Raw genomic sequence first — 20,073 nt, 5'->3', positions numbered from 1 at the left:
TAACCTGAGGTGTTTGTAACCTGAGGTACCACTGTATTTTCCTTGACTTCATGTTGCTTTTATTTTACGAGTGACGGGGTCTCTCTTTTTTATAGCATGTATCTCACTACATTAAGCCATAGTTTGTTTGTTTTAAATCACTCCAAATGTTAGTAGCTCTGTCAAATTCTGCTTAATGTCAAGAGAGCAGGAATTCTGAATTAACCTGGACACCCAAGATTCCTCTTACATCTTTTTTTTTTTAAGGTTTGGGGCTGTGGCCTGTGGAGTTGCTTCAGAACTCTATGTCTTCGGTGGAGTGAGAAGTCGTGATGACAATCAATCCAGTGAGATGGTGACGTGTAAATCAGAATTCTATCACGATGAATTTAAAAGGTAACAACTGCTAAGATAGCTCACTAACATGATCTTACAGCCTCTAAAATAGCTGTTGACCTTTTCATCACTTACAGTTTAATTGAATAGTTGTAATGCAACTGCACATGCAGAGGTGCCCTGTAGAGGCTGTCTTTTTCTGAGTCTAGCCCAGCGCAGTCTGCTCTGATTGAGAATTTGTAGAGATGCTGCCAGACTGAGATATTTTCCAACGCTGAGTGTAACCTGATATTATTTAGCTTGAAATTCCAGCCAGGGACTGTCTGCATGCAGTACATGGGCTCCAATGCTGAGTTATGGTCTCTTCCCTTTTGGGAAAAAAATAAAATATATGCCCTGTTTCATGAGTAAATCTAACCCCTGGCATTTTTTCCAGATAGAATAATAGATTTTTTTTTTAATGAAATATTTATTAAAGGTTTTAAACAGTATAACACCAAACACATAAAACACCATCACCAACATAAAACAAACAGAAAAGAAAAAAGCAAAGAATTAACATACAGTAAATAAAAATACAACATAATTAATTTCCAAAAAAACCATATTTCCATAACCTTCTTTTGGGACTTCCTCACATCTCCCTTACCTGCGTTCCCGATTATAAAGTTGAGTCAGCAGTACTTCACCTTCTTTCAACTCTTACTTTGTAGTTTTCAAATATTATGTCTCCAATTTTAATTTCTATTTTCACATACTTGAATATTTAAGTTTGACATAATATTAAATAAAGTTTCATCCTTGTTCTTATAAATCACTTATTTTCATACTTCTTTCAACTAAATTACTAGTGCCAAATTATTTTCTATCCTGCATCATCTTAGCATTCATACAATTTACAGTGTTTTTGCAAATAGTCCTTAAACTTTTTCCAGTCCTCTTCCTCCGTCTCTTCTCCCAGGTCCCGGATTCTGCCAGTCATTTCTGCCAATTCCATATAGTCTATCAGTTGCATCTGCCATTCTTCCAGGGTGGGCAAATCTTGGGTCATCCAATGCTTTGCAATAAGTATTCTTGCTGCTGTTGTCGCATACATAAAGAAAGTTCGATCCTTCTTTAACACCCTTTGGTCGACAATACCCAAAAGGAAGGCCTCTGGTTTCTTAGGGAAGGTATATTTAAATACCTTTTTTAACTCATTATAGATCATTTCCCAGAAGGCCTTAACCCTTGGGCAGGTCCACCAAAGGTGAAAGAATGTTCCTTCAGTTTCCTTACATTTCCAGCATTTATTGTCTGGCAAATGGTAAACTTTTGCAAGCTTGACTGGGGTCATGTACCACCTATATATCATTTTCATAATATTTTCTTTCAAGGCATTACATGCCGTGAACCTCACACCGGTGGTCCATAACCTTTCCCAGTCAGCAAACATAATGTTGTAACCAATGTCCTGTGCCCATTTTATCATAGCTGATTTAACCGTTTCATCCTGAGTGTTCCATTTTAACAGCAAGTTATACATTTTTGAAAGTACCTTAGTTTTTGGTTCTAACAGTTCTGTTTCTAGTTTCGATTTTTCCACCTGGAAACCTGTTTTTTTGTCCATATTAAAAGTCTCCCTGATCTGAGCATAATGTAACCAATCTCGCACTTTATCCTTTAATTTCTCAAAACTCTGCAATCTCCAGATGTCTCCATCTTTTTCTAATATTTCCCAATATTTCGGCCATTTGGCCTCCATATTGAGTCTTTTCTGAGCCTTAGCTTCCATTGGTGACAGCCACCTTGGGGTCTTATTTTCTAGTAAGTCTTTGTATTTTGTCCAGACATTAAACACTGCTTTCCTGACAATATGGTTCTTGAAAGCTCTATGAACTTTTACCTTGTCATACCACAAATATGCATGCCATCCAAAAGCGTTGTTAAACCCTTCCAAATCCAAAATATCAGTGTTCTCCAGGAGCAGCCAATCTTTCAACCAGCAAAAAGCTGCTGATTCATAATACAACCTTAAGTCTGGCAGGGCAAACCCCCCTCTTTCCTTAGCATCAGTTAATATTTTAAATTTTATTCTGGGCTTTTTGCCCTGCCAGACAAATTTGGAAATATCTCTCTGCCACCTCCTGAAACACTCCACCTTGTCCACAATTTGTAGGGTCTGAAACAGAAACAGCATTTTTGGCAATACATTCATTTTTATAGCAGCAATTCGGCCCAACAAGGAAAGTTTCAATCTTGACCAACTTTCTAGGTATTTTTTAATTTCTGACCAGCACTTTTCATAATTGTCCTTAAATAAGTTCAAATTTTTGGCTGTCATGTTTACCCCTAGGTATTTTACCTTTTTAACCACGTTTAAGTCTGTCTCTTTCTGAAACCTTTCTGACTCTGAAGTTGTCAAATTTTTTTCCAAAACCTTAGTTTTTTGCTTGTTTAATTTGAATCCCGCCACCCGACCAAACTCTTGAATCAGTTCTAACGCCCTTTTCGTACTAGATTCTGGCTCCTGTAATGTCAAAACCAAGTCATCTGCGAAAGCTTTAAGTTTATACTGTTTGGCTCCGACCTGTATTCCTTCAACCAACCGGTCCCTTCTAATCATGTTCAAGAGCACCTCCAGGACTGAAATAAATAATAATGGGAAAATAGGGCAACCTTGTCGTGTTCCTTTCTCAATCTTAAACTCTTCTGTCACCACATTGTTAACTATCAATTTAGCTTTTTGTTCTCAATAAATTGCATCTATACCATTTTCAAACCCCCGTCCCACTCCCATCCCTTCAAGATTTTTCTTCATAAACTTCCATGAGATATTGTCAAAGGCCTTCTCCGCATCTATAAAAATCAATGCTGCTTTTGTATTAATGTTTGTTTGCAAAAGTTCCAAAATATCAATAATGTTCCTCGTGTTATCAGATAAATGTCTACCTGGGAGAAAACCTGCCTGATCTTTATGAATCACCTCGTTTAGCACTCTTTTTAATCTATTTGCTAAAATGTCTGCAAAAATTTTGTAATCCACATTTAAAAGAGAGATGGGACGGTAGTTCTTGAGTTGTGTCTTTTCAGTTTCTGATTTAGGTATCAATGTGATGAAAGCTTCTTTCCACGATTCCGGTGCTTTCTTCCCCTCCATAATCTCATTGCAAACCTCCATTAATGGTTGAATCAAATAATCTTTCAATATCTTGTAATACTTGGAGGTAAGCCCATCTGGCCCTGGAGATTTGCCCAATTGCATATTCTGAATGGCACCTTCAATTTCTTGTTGTGTAATTTTATAGTTCAATATTGTCCTACTTTCTTGGGATAGTTTTGGTAGTCCATTATTTCTTAAAAATTGGTCTATCTCAATCTCTTTTTGCGGCCCTTGAGTGTAGAGTTGTTTAAAATATCTCTGGAAACACTTTCTAATCTCCACGGGGTTCTGGATGAATAATAGATTTATTTTTATGAAGTATTAGTGTATGCCAGCCTTGTTTGGTTTTTCATTTAAATCTTAACTTGACCTGTAAGCTGCGTCTGCATAGTTTTCATGAGAACTGGTTGAAAGTTCTTGCTTCTGTGGGTTATGCCTGAAATAATAAGCAAGACTGAATACTTAACAGTGGTTCCATACTAATTGTGTAATGTTAATCTTCCTGTTCTGGGAGCATGTCTGCATTCAATAAATCTTTCTATACATGTGGTTCCACTTGTTTACATCTGTTAACCAGAAGATGGTGCTATTTTACAAGGATGGACTATTTTTTTGACCTCGCTCTCTCTTTTCTCTTGTTATAACTGTGTGCCAGACAACCATTTTTGTGTCCCTGCTTTCTTCCTATACTGGGACTGCAAGCTGCTCTTTTGTTCGTGCACATCTTTAAAGTTACTCAAGCAACTCTGTGCTCTTAAACACATGCCAGCAAACTTGCTAGATGTGAATACAGCAGAGGAGGAAGAGTGGCCCAACAGTGAGGATTAGAGACATTGCAAGAAATTAATGAATACAAATATTTGAACCATATATTTAGATTTTGAGTTGCTGGTCATACTAGCACAGCATTGTCTGCTCTGACAGGTGGCAGCTCTCAGATGGAGTTGTCATACCACCTGAAATCCTTTCATTTGAAGATGAGATTGCGCCTACGACCTTCAGAATCCACTGAGTAATGAAGCCTCCCATCATGTAAAGGTTGACGCCTGTTAGATAAGATGCTAATATTTGCACTAAAAAAATGGAGCACTGACAAGGGCAGGACACAGGAAACAGTGTACATTTCAGGTACTAATTGTACAAAAGACAGCTTGTATGGACATTTTGACATCCACCTGCTTTATCCAGAAAAGGATTCTGGTATGCATTCAAGACCCAACCTAGATGAGTAGGGAGCTAGGCCTCGAGGTGTAACACAACATCAGGTTAGAAATCCTATTCTTAAGATATCCATGGACTTTCATTCATTTTCTTGCCCGGGGTGAGTAAATTTGTGAGGTGAATAGCTTTGGCATCTGTGTGTCTCTTGGTTGCAAAAAGCCCTCTACAAATTATACTTTAAAGGTTGCCTTTTCTTGCAGGTGGATCTACTTGAATGATCAGAACTTATGCATCCCAGCCAGTTCTTCGTTTGTGTATGGAGCTGTGCCCATTGGGGCTAGTATCTATGTGATTGGGGATCTTGATACAGGTTAGAGTCTAAACAATATATCCCGTGTGGTTTTTTTCCTTTATTGTATGTATTTGTTTCTCAGAGGACATACTGTAAGGCAGAGGGAGCTAATGTGCTCCTCAAGAGTTTGGCTACTTACATTTTTGGAGTACTGATAGTATAAAACTCTTTGGTGATTCCATGTTTAATTCTTTAGTTCTTTTGTAATTTGTTCCACTTGCTTAAAATTTAATCCCACACTTAAAATATATAAGGCAGATTAGGGGAGGAGACTTCATTCATCACATTTCTAGCTGAGTGCCTTTTGGAGAGCAACCATGCTAAGTGTTTCACTTTAATGAACATTGTTGATGTGAAATTATAGCTGGGAAAGCAAATTATCTTGTTTTCACTTATTTAAAATAAGTATAACCTAGCTTTCTTTCTTTCTATTCTATCATGCATTTTGTTCTAATAAGCTTGACTTGTTCAACCAAACTGAGGGTAATTCACTTTTGCCACCGATCCCTGTCTCTTTGAAAAAAGTAGCCATGTTAGTTCACTTCAGTAAAAATGACCGTTCTGTGACATCTTAAGTAATTTGTTATGTAATTTGTCACTTGCAGTTCACAAAAGACTCATGTGATAAAGTTGACTTTGGTCAATGAAAACTCATTGCACAATAATGCATATTCTGGGATTTGAAAGCACCATGTACTACTTGAATTGCATTTATCTGCCTTGTTCATTTATCTGTTTTGGCCAAGGCCTTTTTTTGTATATTCAGAGCAGTTAATCTTGCCAAAGGATTAGGATATCGGCATTCTCTCATCAGCTTGGCAAGTGAGTCAACATAGGCTCCAAAAACCATCTGTTGGTCATATTCAGCCTTTACTCATCCATCCAGTGTTTTCCTCACATCTTTAAAAACAGTCACTGAAAACTAGGACATAAAAGGAAATTTTGAAGCCTTCTGCAGTATCACTGCTAAACCACTTGTCTGGCTTCTTCCTAAAAGACAAGCCCAAATGTCATCTCAAGAGCCAAAGGTGTCCATTAATGCTGCATTTGTTGCATCTTAGCCTTTTAACATTTTGCTATAAAACCTTTTCAGACCTGTGCTATACAAACTTGAATGGGGGGGTTGTTCTTAGGATTTGAATAGTTTATATGTTGCTAGCTCCTGTTCTTAAATGGTCCATCATTGAAATACCACATTCTGTATTCTCAAATATCATTTTACAACTAACAACTATCTCTTTCTTGGTGTGTTTAGGGCACAGCAAGTAGGGGAGGGGGTTGGGTAAAGGAAATAAATATATCCTTAATCTGCATATTTGCAATAGAGCCTTCCCATATAATAACAGTGTGAGATGCAAAATGCATTTGTTTTTGAACTTGGTGTTGCTTTGCATTTTTTTAAAGTGAGGGAAACCCAGATCTGCAACAGGTTTCTATTTCGAATTCCACTGATGCTATTGAGTAAATCTTTCCCCATATGCTGTTTAAATCCTAAAGCTAAAAATATATTTCCTAATAGGTACCAATTACGATTATGTTCGAGAATTTAAAAGAAGCACCGGAACTTGGCACCATACGAAGCCACTCTTTCCATCGGATCTTCGCCGTACTGGATGTGCAGCTTTGCGTATAGCAAACTGCAAGCTTTTCCGGCTCCAGCTCCAGCAAGGATTGTTCCGCATCCGTGTTCCTTCTCCTTGAGAGAACTTCAGAAAACAGAGGAGATGGGAATAATTTGAGAGGCACTCCACCATAACAATATATCTTTATATAAAGGAGAAACAAACATCTTGCGGCAGAAACTTAAACTGTATGCTCGGCTTTGGTATGGTATCTGTCCTGTTTTTTTAACTGCTTAAATGCTTAAGCCTCAGCATTTGCTTTGGGGCAAGTCACTGTACATTGAGAAACATGGTTGAGGAGGTATCTTAAGTTCAGTTTATCTAAAGATACTAAACCATGCTATTGAAGCAGTTCCTTTGCTTCAAACCAGGAGGAGTGGATTAAAAAAAATGAAACCTATTGAAATTGGGACAGTGGGGGAATCAGTAAGGGACATTTTCATCAAGGAGAATTGTTACAAATAACTTTGCTGTGTTGACATTAGATGACATTGATAACACAGGAAATCCTGTATGAAAACCGATCTCACTAGTATGCCAAAAGAGACTGTTAACTCTACTGTGGAGAAAGATGGGCAGTTGCACCTTTTACTTCAAGGCCTTCCTGACAATTTAAGGCCTGTGCCTGAAAGGATAGAATTGTACATATGTCACTTTTCCGTGTGTTTTCACTCCTAAGAATCTTTTTAAAAACATACCAGTATGTTTAAAATGGACTAAACTGAGCTAAAGATTTCAATACAGTAGAGAACTGAGAGTGACACAGATTTTTTTGTAAATCTTGTGTACGTCAAATGATCTAAAATGGTGTGTCATATGTGGACCAGCACAAAGCCACATGCTGCAGTAGCCACTCACTTGAAAAACAGTGAGTGAGGTTGGGTGGTGGGTGGGTGAAGGCTGGGTTTTCCGGAATTGCCATGCTATTACTATCAGCCAGTTTACGCAGCACACAAATCTGATTCTGATTCTTTCTTTTTTAAAAAAGAGAAATACAATAAGGAGTGTTTTTCCAAACAACTTGAAAGTTGCTGCAGGTTTACAGGGCTGAAAACTTTAATACCTATACTAGTGCAAAAAGTGAGGAATGTAAAAGACTGATTTTTAACTTGTGGGGAGGGTGGGAGTGGAACTATTAAACAGTAATACATTTCAGACTTGCTCTGGAGAATTATATTGGGATCAAAAGCTGGTGTACAAATGACCTATTTCTAAGATATAGTCTTACTGAGTACTGTTGAACTTTAGAGTGCAGTTATAGTGAAGTATTTTTTTCTGGGTTTTTTTGTAACTTTTTGCTCACAAATAATAATATTTAATTGATAGCAATTTTTTGCTGGTAGAACACTGTTTACCTCACTACTGAAACTTTATTTTGTTACTTTGTTAGTGAAACACAATAATTTAAAAAAGAAGAAATGGAAAAGGGCACAGTCTTGCACTACAACCTTTGCAAACTATATCCTTATAAGATTTAGTGCTTTCCACTTTGGAAAGTTGTAGGACCTCAGTTGTGCCTGTTGCACTCCAGTGTTGCAGGGCCAGATGTTGCTCTTGTTTATGCTACCATAAACCCAGAGGGGTGCCTGTTGTCTTAGAAGGTAACACTGAAAGAGAAGTGACAACTAGTACCACGCAACAATGCTGTATTAATACTGTTAGAAGAGACACTCCAGAATCTAGGAAGTTTTGACAAGAGTAAGCACATTTTAAGCCTCATTTAGTTCAAGGGAAGAAATTTGCCACGCAATTTTGTGCATGTCTACTGTGAAATAAGTCCCATTAAGTTCAGTAGGTCTTGCTCTTCAGTAACTGTGTTTAAAATTGCAGCCTTAAGCACATGCTCAACATGTCCACTGTATGTTAGCTTGATCATGGCATTCATTCTTAATAAGATAGGTCAATCATGTCACACTTACACAAAGTGTGTGTTCTATGCATTTGTGCCATTGGGGATACAATTCAGAAATTGAAGTATCAGAATTTTGACTCTGCTCAGAGGTTACAATCCAGAATAACATTTGGCTTGACTCATGCAAGCAATGGAACCACAACTCTGCCCCACTCCCCAAACAGTGGGAGCTGAGAGATGCTTCTAAGTTCATTCATATAATACTATAAACTATTTTCTCGTCAACTTCAAAAGTTTTGCAGAAAATCCAAAGGCTGCAATTCTCAAGTAATCCACCCTATTTTACAGTCTCCCAATTTTCCCTCTCAGCTACTTATTCCTTACAGGCAGCTATTCCCCACCCCGTTATGCTTTGTGCTTTTGTGTTGAGGGATTCTTCACATATTTTCAGGCAGAACAAAGGACTAGTGAGGGATAATCTTGAGTTGCTTATGATCCTATTGGGGTGGCAGCATAGGGAACTTACCAGATAGTTTCCAACTGAACCCTTACTTGTGTGTTGTCCTCCCTTTGGCGTTAACTGAGATGCACTCCAGTCTAAACTTCTAGACCAAAGAAGACCAGTTTATGTACAAAAGTAAGAGGGAGGCAACTGACAAAAGGGGGAGATGTGTGTATTGTTTGCTTAGCTTGTGAGAAGCTGGTTCATTAGAGGTGATTATGAGTTTCGTTCATATGCTCTTTCGGGTGGAGTTTTTGGTGTGTTTGCAGCTCTGCCCTCTTAAATTTGCTTGTCCCTTTGGAAGTTAACAACTGGGAAGAGCGTAGGTGTGGCCAAACCACCCCAAGGAGCCTTTCCTTTCCATGGCCCAAGGCTGCCTGTTTCGCCAAGTAGCAGGGAACATCCTAATTCAGCCTTCCCTAATCCAGTGCCATCCTCACAACTGTTTTGACCTACACTCCCATCATCCTTGACTAGCTGCCACAGGCTGATGTTTGAAAGTTTAAAAATCTGGAGGGCATCAGGTTGGAGAGGGTTGCTAATTGTTTGGAGAGGCTGTCCTTGCCCTGTCCGTGTTTATAATAGTGAAATTCTAGTGTACCTTACTAAGGAACAAAATTCCATACGGTGAATCTAATGATGTTGTGAGGAGCAATCTTATTTTGATTTCGCTAACATTTCAGAGAGTGTTGGTTTTCTTTTAAAAATAAAAAATAAATGCAAGGTTCTTGTTGAAAGAGAAACTGAAAACATAATTTATAATGTATTCCTAAGGAGGATATCTTAGTCTTCTTGTTTGTGAGCTGCTGCACAGGAAATATTTAGGGTGAGATGCTGCTACTGCTATGTATTGCATTGTTAAAGCACACTTAATTGCAGAATACAGTCACTCAAACCAGCGTTGACAAAAAGCTGTTGGGTACATGTAGTTGAACAGGGGGGCAGCGTCTGATTGGGAAGTGACTAGTAATGAGTTGCATACACAGGTACTGTATTGACAGTCACTGCAGAGCAATGAAGTCAGTGCAATTTTAGGTACCTAATATTTGGTTTTGAGCTTTTCTAGAGGAACTTGCAGCTGATGAGTTAGTACAGTAGGACTAACTGGTCTCATTTGCCAGCCTTGGGATCCTACAGTTAGCTACACAAGGAAAAGCTTCTCTGTCTACCATCATGGCCATGTCTGTAGAACCATTTTGCCAACTTGGATCTTGGAGCCAAACTAGATGTTGTGACAGCAGACCTGTGTGTTGGAATTGGATTGCTGCCTCATAAAGCAGTGTTGTAGCAGCAGCTTAAAGCTGGTGGGAGTGAGGACGGAAAGTAACCTGTCCCCACCTTTTCTCCCCTCTATCATCTCTCTCTCTCTCTCTCTCTGTATTTCTCCTAGGGAGAAGCAATTTCAAGGAGAAAGGCATTGGAAAAGGGGTTGGTTTTCTACTTGTGGCACTACCATTTCTGGTTTTGGTCCTTTAAGACTAGGGTGCAGGTTCTGTTTATTCCACTGGACCCTGCACAGAATAATATCCACTCCTTGGTTTTGAGTTTAGCATATGTTGCCTGCACTACCAATGATGGCTTGATCTGTGGCTTTGGTTGCATAGCAACTATTTATGCTTCATTTTGATTGTGAAGTAAGCCTTAGTTAGCATCGTGCAATAGGTGTGCTTCTGGATGTAAATCAAAACTACTTGTTTATCTTATGCAAGCTCTGCTTTATGTTCAGTTTGGAAAGAGCAATCAAAGCCTGTTGAAAATCTGATTGGAATCACCTCTGAGATCCTGGTTTAAAATACAGTTATAATCAATTTTATCGTCACAATTTTTAAAGTTAAGTGGAGAGAATATGAGCCACATTCTGCAAAGAATGGGGTGTATATCAGAATCCTTAAAGAGACAGCCAGTGGTAGAAATAGGAATATTTATTTGTTACCGTTTCTGTCCTCAATACCTGTCAATATAAAGCTTCTGAAAGCATGGAGCCTACATTTGTTGCACATAATGCAGTATGCAATAACGAAAATAAGTGCCAAGAGTTCTCTTTCTGCGCAGGTATTGTGGATCTCATCCGTTAGAGCACAGGGATGTTTAAGACCTTGAGCTGCAAAAAGAATGGTGGAATTCTTTAGTAAAGAAACTTTGCACATCTTAGAACTGTTCAAATCAAAGTTCTGCAGGGCCTTATTATTTTGTCTTAATTTCTACTCCAAAACTGCCTCAGAAAACATCGCTGCCTGTAGGGCATATGGGCACGCTACTGCCCCATTGGTATTCTAGTGCCATGCATTTAAATAGTAAGTGGCAGCTGACCATTTTTATTTTTAACTTCGTATAAATATTGTAAAGTGTGAACTTGATCCATTCCCTGTGGGTGTATTTGGACTCGTGGGAAGGCATCATCATAGGTCTCGTTGCAGCCTGCTTCTCTCCATCTCCTTTCCATGTGCTCTGCAGCATGCCAGCAATTGCTCTTAACGAGAGCCTGTTACTCACAATGAGTATTTCATGGCCAGGGCCCTTAGAAGAAGAGAGACGTGGCTGGATGTGTATGTGAGAGCTGCATACAGGACTCTCATTGCAAGTTATGGCTGAGAGCAGCAGTCCACATACCCCAAGGAAGAGTGAAAAAGAAGAGAGTCCTTTGTTGATCCCCATGTCAGTCCCCTCCTGAATCTGCAGCTCTTTCCACTGGGCAGCAGATCATGTCTAGTGCAATTTATTTTAACTGATTTTGCTTACAGAAGGAAAGTTGCACATCTCAGGTTCTGTAACCCTAAATGTGAGTTACCATAATGGGGCAAGAAGTACTGATCAACTATAAGATTCATGGACCTCATGATGAGTATTCATCATTGTGCTTCTCCCCTAGCCTGATTGTTAGACATTAAAAATGCTTCCGAAGCGTTCTGGCATATTTGGAGATGGGGTCGTGTCTTGTTTTTATTTATTTTATTTATTTATTGGCCTTGGTTTTCCACTGCAATATCAGTGGGAGCAGAAATGAGGAACTGAAAAGAACTGCAATATGTTCTTAATCCTAAATTAAGGAACTGAAAAGAACTGCAATTTGTTCTTAATCCTAAATTAGCCTGTTATTAACTTGTTAACATTATGAAATTGACAACATTTAAAATAGTTTTGAGGTATTTTTCTTCTAAAGAAGCCTCAATAGTAAACAGGAAGTTAGGATTTTTAACTGTTACTTAACTTATTTTATCAAGTGCTCTATATCCAACTGTAAGGAACAGGTGTAAAAGTGCCAGATGGATCTGTTGTCTGGTTGCTTAAATTTCAAATGTTTTACTTGCTGTGGGTGCAGTCCAGAGTCATTAAAGTCGGTCTTCCGTTTGACCATCAACTTGATATGCATAGGATTTTAATGTTGTGGTCTTTGCCTTTTTATTGTAAAATCATACTAACTGATTTTAAAGTCTTGGTTGGTTTTGAAAGTTTGTTAACTAGGAATGAAAGTGTAGCTGTCCCTTCTGAGTCCATACCTAACGTACACTAGATTCTCCAAATAAAACATTCCTCATGCTCTTTGTTAGAATTCACCATTTTAATATTGCTTTGGCTGATGTAACTATTTAGTGTGTTTGAATCACCTGGGACAAACTAGGCAATGCCAATTATCATTGTCATTTAACGCTGCAATCCCATACGCCCTTACCGGGGAGTAAGCTCCGTTGAACACTGTGGGGCTTACACCTGAGTTGACATGCACAGAATTGCACTGTAAGTATTCTTGCTGGATAGTTAATGTGTTAAGTGGGTATTTCTCTATAGGCGGCCTGTGGGTTCCCTTTAATACTCTTAGTAACACAAAAAGGAACAGTTACTTAGTTTAACAGGAAGAAGATTGCAGAGTGGCATTTTTTCTTCTGTTATTTCTTTAGAAGCTAGCAGAAGGCCCATCATTACAGTGGTGGTGTGTGTGTGGAAGTAGGCTTTGCATATTCCAAAGGGTGCAGAGCACATAGATGTTGAATCCTGCTAGGAATACAGTGTGCAGGACACCCAGAAGAGAGGTTTTGGTGTTACTGTGCCATTATCCCCAAGTGAAGAGGTCAATCCTCTTCTACTTCTCTGTTCCAGCTGCCATCCAGACCCTCTGAGTCTCCATCACTTACCAACCCCTCTGCAAAAAAGGGGAGAGGGCAAGACCCCTTCCATTTCCATTAACCCAGTTGTGTTATATCTAGTTTGTTAATCACCTGAGACTAAAAAGTGGTTGGATATAACTCAATAAGCTGAAAAGCTATAGTTAGCTGTACAGTGTAAAAATGAAATTCAGCATTCTGCTCCATATCATGTTTTGACTTCAACTGCACTGAAGTAAAAATTACTAGTGTTATGTCATAGCTTGAATTTTTACTATTAACTATAGCAAAATAAAACAACCAACAGGCTAGAGCAGGAATTTCCAGCCTTTGCTTCTCAGGAAAAGCAGAACGATGGCTTAACATGTGTGCAAAGACAACCTTTGCTTACCCTGTGTGGTCCAATCAGTTGTGTTTTTGTTCTGCTTGATACCAAGAGCCTTGTTCTATTCTTTAAAGGTGCTATTTTGACATAACTATTGAATTCTTTAACACTGTGCTTGAAAAAATCAAATTGATCCTTTACTTGAATGTTAGCTATCAATTGATGGTGAGTGGTGGCTCCTTTGTTCTTTCTTAGTTGAGGTCAGGGAAATTGTCCATATTTAAGGTACAACTTTTCTCTGTGAACAGCCTGTATACTGTCCATACTTACACCCTTCATGAAATAAAATAACTGCCCTTCATTGAACAATAGGCTTTTTTATCTTAAGTATTGCTGTAAAATGTTGAAGTGTTCAATTTACATGGGGACTCTTTCCTCATGTATCTCATTCCTGTGAAATAGTTTTCTTGAGTTGCATCCAGTTCCCAGGAGGTGTCAGATAAGTACGAAACATTTACCTGATTGATTCTTTTTTTAAAAAAGTTAATTTGAATGCACTGCACCTTCCTTTTGTAGACTTTTAAGAAGTCCTATACCATTTCACTAACTATTAATCATGGAAAGCTAAGCTGCCCATCCCCAAATACAGTGAAGGTAGGATATTAAAGAGAGGCAAACTGAAAGTTTGTCAAGTTTTCTGAACTTAATCAATGGGGGAAGGAACATGCCCAGAGCAGTTTCAGACAGGTTGATTTTTGGTGGCAAAATTATTCCCCACCTGCTTCCCCCTGTTTGCATAATGGCCCCACTCTGAATTGAAGCCAACTGCGGCTGCTGTTCTTAAAAAGGAGAAAGGGCAGGCTAACAATGACTTGTCTCTTTTGGAGGAAGTTGAGTGGAATTGGTGCCTGTTATGCCTAGTTGAGGAAGAGGGAGGCTTTTGTAGAGGTAAGATAAAAGCAGGCAGCAATACTTTAGGTTCTCTTCCCAATTTTGGTGACAGTGGAGAAATATGAATATAATCTTCCATGCCATTTATGATCTCCCTGGGTAGGCTTGGTGTGGGGAAAACCTTTCAGTCATTCATTATTATTATTTTTAACCAGATGTTATAACCATCGGGGTGAAAAACACAATACAGTTAAATCAATTGCTTCTTTGTCCTCAGGTTGTCCTTGCAATTTCACTGCATCAAGGCAAGGCTGCTATTTTAGCAACTTTCTTATCATTGCCTGATAAGGGAGAGAAAGAAAAAGAACGTAACATGGATCAATAATTTGTTCATGTGTTCTGAACCCTCTTAGTGGAGCCTCTCATTTATTGACACCTCTCTGACTAAGTTTTTTGTTTTGTTTTTGCACTGGGATTTGAAACTTTGTTTTTATCAATAATAATTATAGTTTGTCTTCTTCGAGCACAGATCCATTCCTGGCTGCCGCAGGAAACCCCACCAGGTGGAGGCTGCTTCATATTTTGGCAGGATATTTCCCATCAGATCTGTATTTCTTCAGTGTAGGGTTGGTTTGCTCTATGCCAGGGGTAGGTAATCGCCTTCTAAATGCAGCCCGCAGACGGTCCGGGAATCAGCATGTTTTTACATGAGTAGAATGTGTCCTTTCATTTAAAATGCATCTCTGGGTTATTTGTGGGGCATAGGAATTTGTTCATATTTTTTTTCAAAACTTGGTCCGGCCCACCACATGGTCTGAGGGACAGTGGAGCGGCCCACGGCTGAAAAAGGTTGCTGACTCCTGCTCTATGCTGTAAGGCTGCCTGCTATTCTGAGCTACACATTTGCATCCATCCAAACATTGGATACAAAAATGAAATGTCCTCAGACTTTTCTAGTATTCAGGATGTCATAGCAAAAAGACAGATTGTGTGGTTTAATTTTTTTATAGAGAATATGGGCCCAATTTAATGATAAATACATACATGTAACAAATCTCTGATAGATCTCCACCGCCACCCATTTTCAGGGGAAAAAGTTTTGGTGGGGCTTAACATCTTCCCTACCTACCACTTATCTGCCCTTCCAATTCTCCTCTCCGCCAGGCAGCTGTGTATTTGGGGGGGGGGGGGTATTGAGTGTCTGTTGCATTTGTTTTAAATGCAGCATCTAATTCAACCCTCTCTTTTCCAGTTGGAACTTAAGATGTTTATTCAACTTTAGAAAGACCTACTTACATTATCTTTATAAGCTAATGCCAACTTATAGCATATTCAGGTAAATCTCTTTTTTCCTATACAAATCCATAGTGGGCAAAACTATGACAAGAACTGTATGCAAGAGGAAGTTAATAAACCATAACCACCTCTCCACCTTCTTGTTCAGCTCAGCTATGCAACTTTTGTTTGTATGCTCTTCTGAAAGGACTATGCAGACAAAAGAGAGCAACAACCTCTAACTTCTCTGTAAATACCTGTGCTAAGAAATGCCTTCTGCCTCACCTCATTTGGCTATTTAGCATCTCCAGTCATAGTGATTAGTCCAGATTTGGAAGGGAGTTGGTTTCTTGTTTCTGCTGAAATGCGTTCAGAAATGCAGAGGGGCGGGCAGGCAGACTGGCTAGTGGGTTTTGTGTGTGTGTTCCATTTACCTCTGAGCAAGTATTTGTCGTGTTTGAGCTGCTTCACTGTTTCACTTAGCACAAATGTAACTGATTGTTTTTTGTGGTCTCTTGTTAATCTAAAAATTGCCTTCCAGAGAAAGTTGTATGCATATAAGCTTTGTTGAAATAAATGGGAGAGCACTGTTTTTAACCCTGTATTTATAGCAACATTTGTTTCAACAGGACTTCAGTGCAGCTAATTTTCTGTGGATTGTGCTCACAGCTTTCTTTCAATGAGCTCAAAGAGAACTTAGATTTAAATATCATGTTTCTTTTCTTAATTGAAAAATGCATTAGATACTAGGATTTTAAATGTAGTTTGACTCTGTATAGCCAAGCCAAAAGGTAATTATACATTTCCTATTCTTCCGACACATCCACAGTGTGTTAACAGAAATGCAGGTTATTTAAGGAAACATACAATTTTTGTACTTTGTCAAAGTGGCCTTTTTAGAGGAAGCACACAGTACATTGATTAATGTTGTGTAGCTGTATAATTTCAGAGGAACTTTTTTCGTATTGTATTGACAGAATTTGTATACATTTTTCAAAATAATATGCTCTTTTATTTAGAAGTGTGTAGACATAATGGGCAAAATCCAAAATACTCCATTCCACAATTCCCATCATTATATATTTTGCTTGGCTCTGTATATGTTGTGGGCAACCCCACAATCCTCAGTGACATGTGTATTCTCTAAAGACTATTCCCTAGTAGTGAAGGGAATGGACCAGCTCCTTCCTCCCATGGAATATGAGACTTACAAAGTATCAGGGCTATTGGATGTCTATGAGAACGCTGTTAACTCCATCCACTTAGTTTGTATATTTACAATATTAAGGTAGTGAATTGTAGACATGAAGTGCAGCTTTAAGACCCTAGATGTATAGAACAATCTCATAAATGTATGATGTCTTCCATTGGGGGAAGAAGAGAGATTCATAGCTTCAGAGTTGTCAGACGCAAGCAATTTGCAAAAATAAGAAGTTATCACTACACATAACCAGGGATGCAGGCCACTCCCAGCTTTTGAGACCCCTGGCCATAAAAATAAAATAAAATGATACACAAAAACAAAATAAGGCACCAGAAATAGGAATTGAGTATAATTAGGGGGGGGGTGTATTTAACAAATGTTTTTCTATCCTTTTTAAAATTCATGATACTTGGTTCTTGATGTTTATGGCTGACCTGCTTCCAAAAACTTTATTTTTCTTGCCATAGCTGCTGCTTTTAATTGCCATCTTGACAGTTAACATGAAAAATCCAGAAATTTTAATGGTATGAGAATTGGAATCAGACAAAATTATCTATGCATATATTCTGTTGCTTAGTGCTCAGTTTGCTTTCGTCTATGGATTCTACTAGATAGAATTAGGGGCAATGTTGGCAAACTGAATAATTGGAAGAGTCAAAGAAGAATTGACTGGGTTGGATTTTAAAATGGGATGTAAATGTCCCTCAAGTTATTTATGCAGTTCCACTGGAGTGTTTGCAATGCTAAGTAAGGCCTGTAGATTGCCAAAAATAATAGCAGTAATAATATTAATACCCTTGATGTTGTTGATGCTAATTCACAATTCTCTGCAAACCATAAGGGAAGTCAGTGTTTACTAGTGGACCTCCAAGATCACTTTTGTTTTGTCAGCTCGGTCAACTGGGTTTGTTCAGATGTCATATGTCTCCACAAGACACTCCGAGGAAGCCCCTCCTGTGCTGAATAGATGGCGCAGAAGATGAAACCAAACCAAGATGTGCAGATATGGCTAGAAACTACATTGAAAGCTGTTGTGTGGAGTTAGTCCTGAGCTAGCAGGCCCAGTGCTCCAGACCTGGACCAGTAGCAACTTTCCCATCATCTTGGGCTCAGTTTTTTTTCTAGCCACACTAGCCAACATTCCACCTTACCACATCTGCATCTACATACAAAGCCAGGCAGAAGAAGTTTATTTAAAAAAAAAAAATTAAGTTAGTGGCATGCTGCTGGTTGTGTTTTTTATTCCTTGCTTACCCTTTGTAATTCAACTATCAGTCAGTGCTGGTGAGTATAATATATTTACTTTGCTGTGGGTGTCCCCGGCTCCCTCAGTCATGGGACAGAGCCCATTCCCATGGCTGCTCTTCCTATGAATGACAAAGTGATTTTAAGCTTCCAGCAGGTTCTTGGTAAACTCATATGGCATCTGAACAAATCCATCGTTAAGTATGCATGGCTTGTTTTTTCCTGATTTTGTTGTGTAAGGGATCCCGCATCTCTTGCTAGTTGGGGAGGGGGGTTAATTTTTTTAAAAAAATGTAAGAACAGCTGAAGTTGGGCTAATTTGAATGTTAAGCATGCTATCTTGTACGGTTATGTTTGAAGAAGAAAAACGTGCAATTCTGAAGGCACTTTGTGATCAGTTTATGAAAAATGGGCTTTGCAATGGAACATGTGATATTAATGCGTAATCAATAAGTAGTGTTGTCTTTGCTATCTGTATATCCTTCTCAAGTGTTTTGTCAATGCCTCTTTTTTAAAAATGTTGTGCTTCTGAGAAATCTTGTTCAACTTTGTTAATTAGCTAAGAAAAAACAGTGGCTGTGATTCAATGTGATGCGCACACGTAACACTTAAGTCCAGGGGTTTCCCCCATTCTTTGACCAGTGGAATTCTCTGCTCCCAGTGGGAAATTGCCTTATACTCGTAATGTGTTTCTCTTCCTAGAATAAATATAGATGTAACATTTGAACTGAGGTCACTAAAGATCTTTCACCTGTATCTTAATCTTATCTAAAGCAAAACTACAAATATTTCATGAACAGCTGCAGTATTGCTACAGTGAATTTGTGGGGAAGAAAGGAGTGTGTTGGTGACATCTCAAGTACTAGCCAATTGGCACTGTTCACCTAGGACTTTTCTGTGTGCACCTGCCCTGGGACGGGAAAAGTTTTATGCTTGGCTTGTTCAGATGCTCCCAAGCCTCCTCTTCCATAAAAACAGCCATGTTGGATCAGGCCAAAGGCCCATCTAATCCAGCAGCCTGTTCTCACAGTGGCCACCCAATGAGAAATCTGTAAGCAGGACATGAGTGTGATGCACTCTCCTACCTGTGTACCCTTGCAACTGGTATTCAGAGCAATACTGCCTCCAGCAGTGGAGATAGAATATAGCCATCAGAGCTAGTAGCCATCTATAGCCTTAAATTGATATATACACAAACTCATTGCTCTGCAAAGTTTACGTCAGCCTTCAGTCATCAAAGAGAATCCTGTCTGTGAATCAGAGTTTATGGGGTGTTGGATCATGCTGAATATCTGAGTTTGTTTGCTTTAGGATCATTTTCACATGTCCTTTGTCCATCAGTCTGTTTTCATGAATAGCCTTGCATGGCAGACATTTAAAAATTACAATTCCTTCATTCTCGTTGGTAATACTTTTGAGGTTTACATATTCTAAAGATGCAAAAAAAGGGATACAAAACAGTTCTTGGATTAAGTAGCACTTTGTTTACATGTTCAGTATAATGTTGGGCAAGTAAGGGTCTTTTATTTTTTATTTTAATTTAAAGCACATAGATTGTGCTCCAGAGGCTTTGTAGCCACTGTGTGTAAATTTGGTGTAATGTTGTTTTAAGGACAGGTGAAAGTGTGTGATATTTTTTAATGTAGTTTGTATTGACCGGGTTTTATAAAATGTAAGAAAAAGAGTGTTGTATTTTGACCTGAAATCTGTGTACGGTAAAGTCACTTTGCTTTATGTATTGGAGGTTTGTTGAAAACTTGAACTATTTTATAGAAGGGTGCAGACCAAAATTGAATTGTCTTAAAGTTGAACTAACCAAATAAACATTTTATGGTTTGCGTACATTTATTGTCTCTTGCATTAAATATTTTCTTTCTTTTACTGAAAAAAAAAGGATAGAGTTGAAAATAGTCTTGAAATGAAGTTGGTTATGTAGAGAGCCACCCTGATCATGGAAAGAGGGGTTGTAGAATCAGTTTGGTACAGAGATGGCCAGCATCTGTCTTCTTAGAAACCAGTTTTGATATTTTCAACTACTTGCTCTGGGAAACGGAAGTGTGCTTTGCCTCTCAATCTCCTAAAGCAGG

General features: G+C 38.6%; 1 protein-coding gene across 3 annotated transcripts in view; it reads left to right on the top strand.

Moving 5' to 3' along the window:
- Positions 1-19,830, top strand: part of GAN (gigaxonin) — a 44,236-nt gene extending 24,406 nt beyond the window's left edge. For 2 of the 3 annotated variants that reach the window (XM_081202714.1, XM_081202715.1), the window contains exons 9-11: positions 247-375; positions 4,879-4,988; positions 6,490-19,830. In XM_081202714.1, the coding sequence (XP_081058840.1) occupies positions 247-375; positions 4,879-4,988; positions 6,490-6,671 (421 nt within the window). In that variant the 3' untranslated portion in view covers positions 6,672-19,830. The remainder of the gene's footprint in view (positions 1-246; positions 376-4,878; positions 4,989-6,489) is intronic. The other variant, XR_014010248.1, reaches the window with a different exon arrangement.
- Positions 19,831-20,073: the final 243 nt, after the last annotated feature.

Source organism: Podarcis bocagei (assembly GCF_964188305.1).
Source record: "Podarcis bocagei genome assembly, chromosome: 7".
Classification (NCBI taxonomy): Eukaryota; Metazoa; Chordata; class Lepidosauria; order Squamata; family Lacertidae; genus Podarcis; species Podarcis bocagei.
This window is presented reverse-complemented; position numbering and strand designations above follow the sequence as displayed.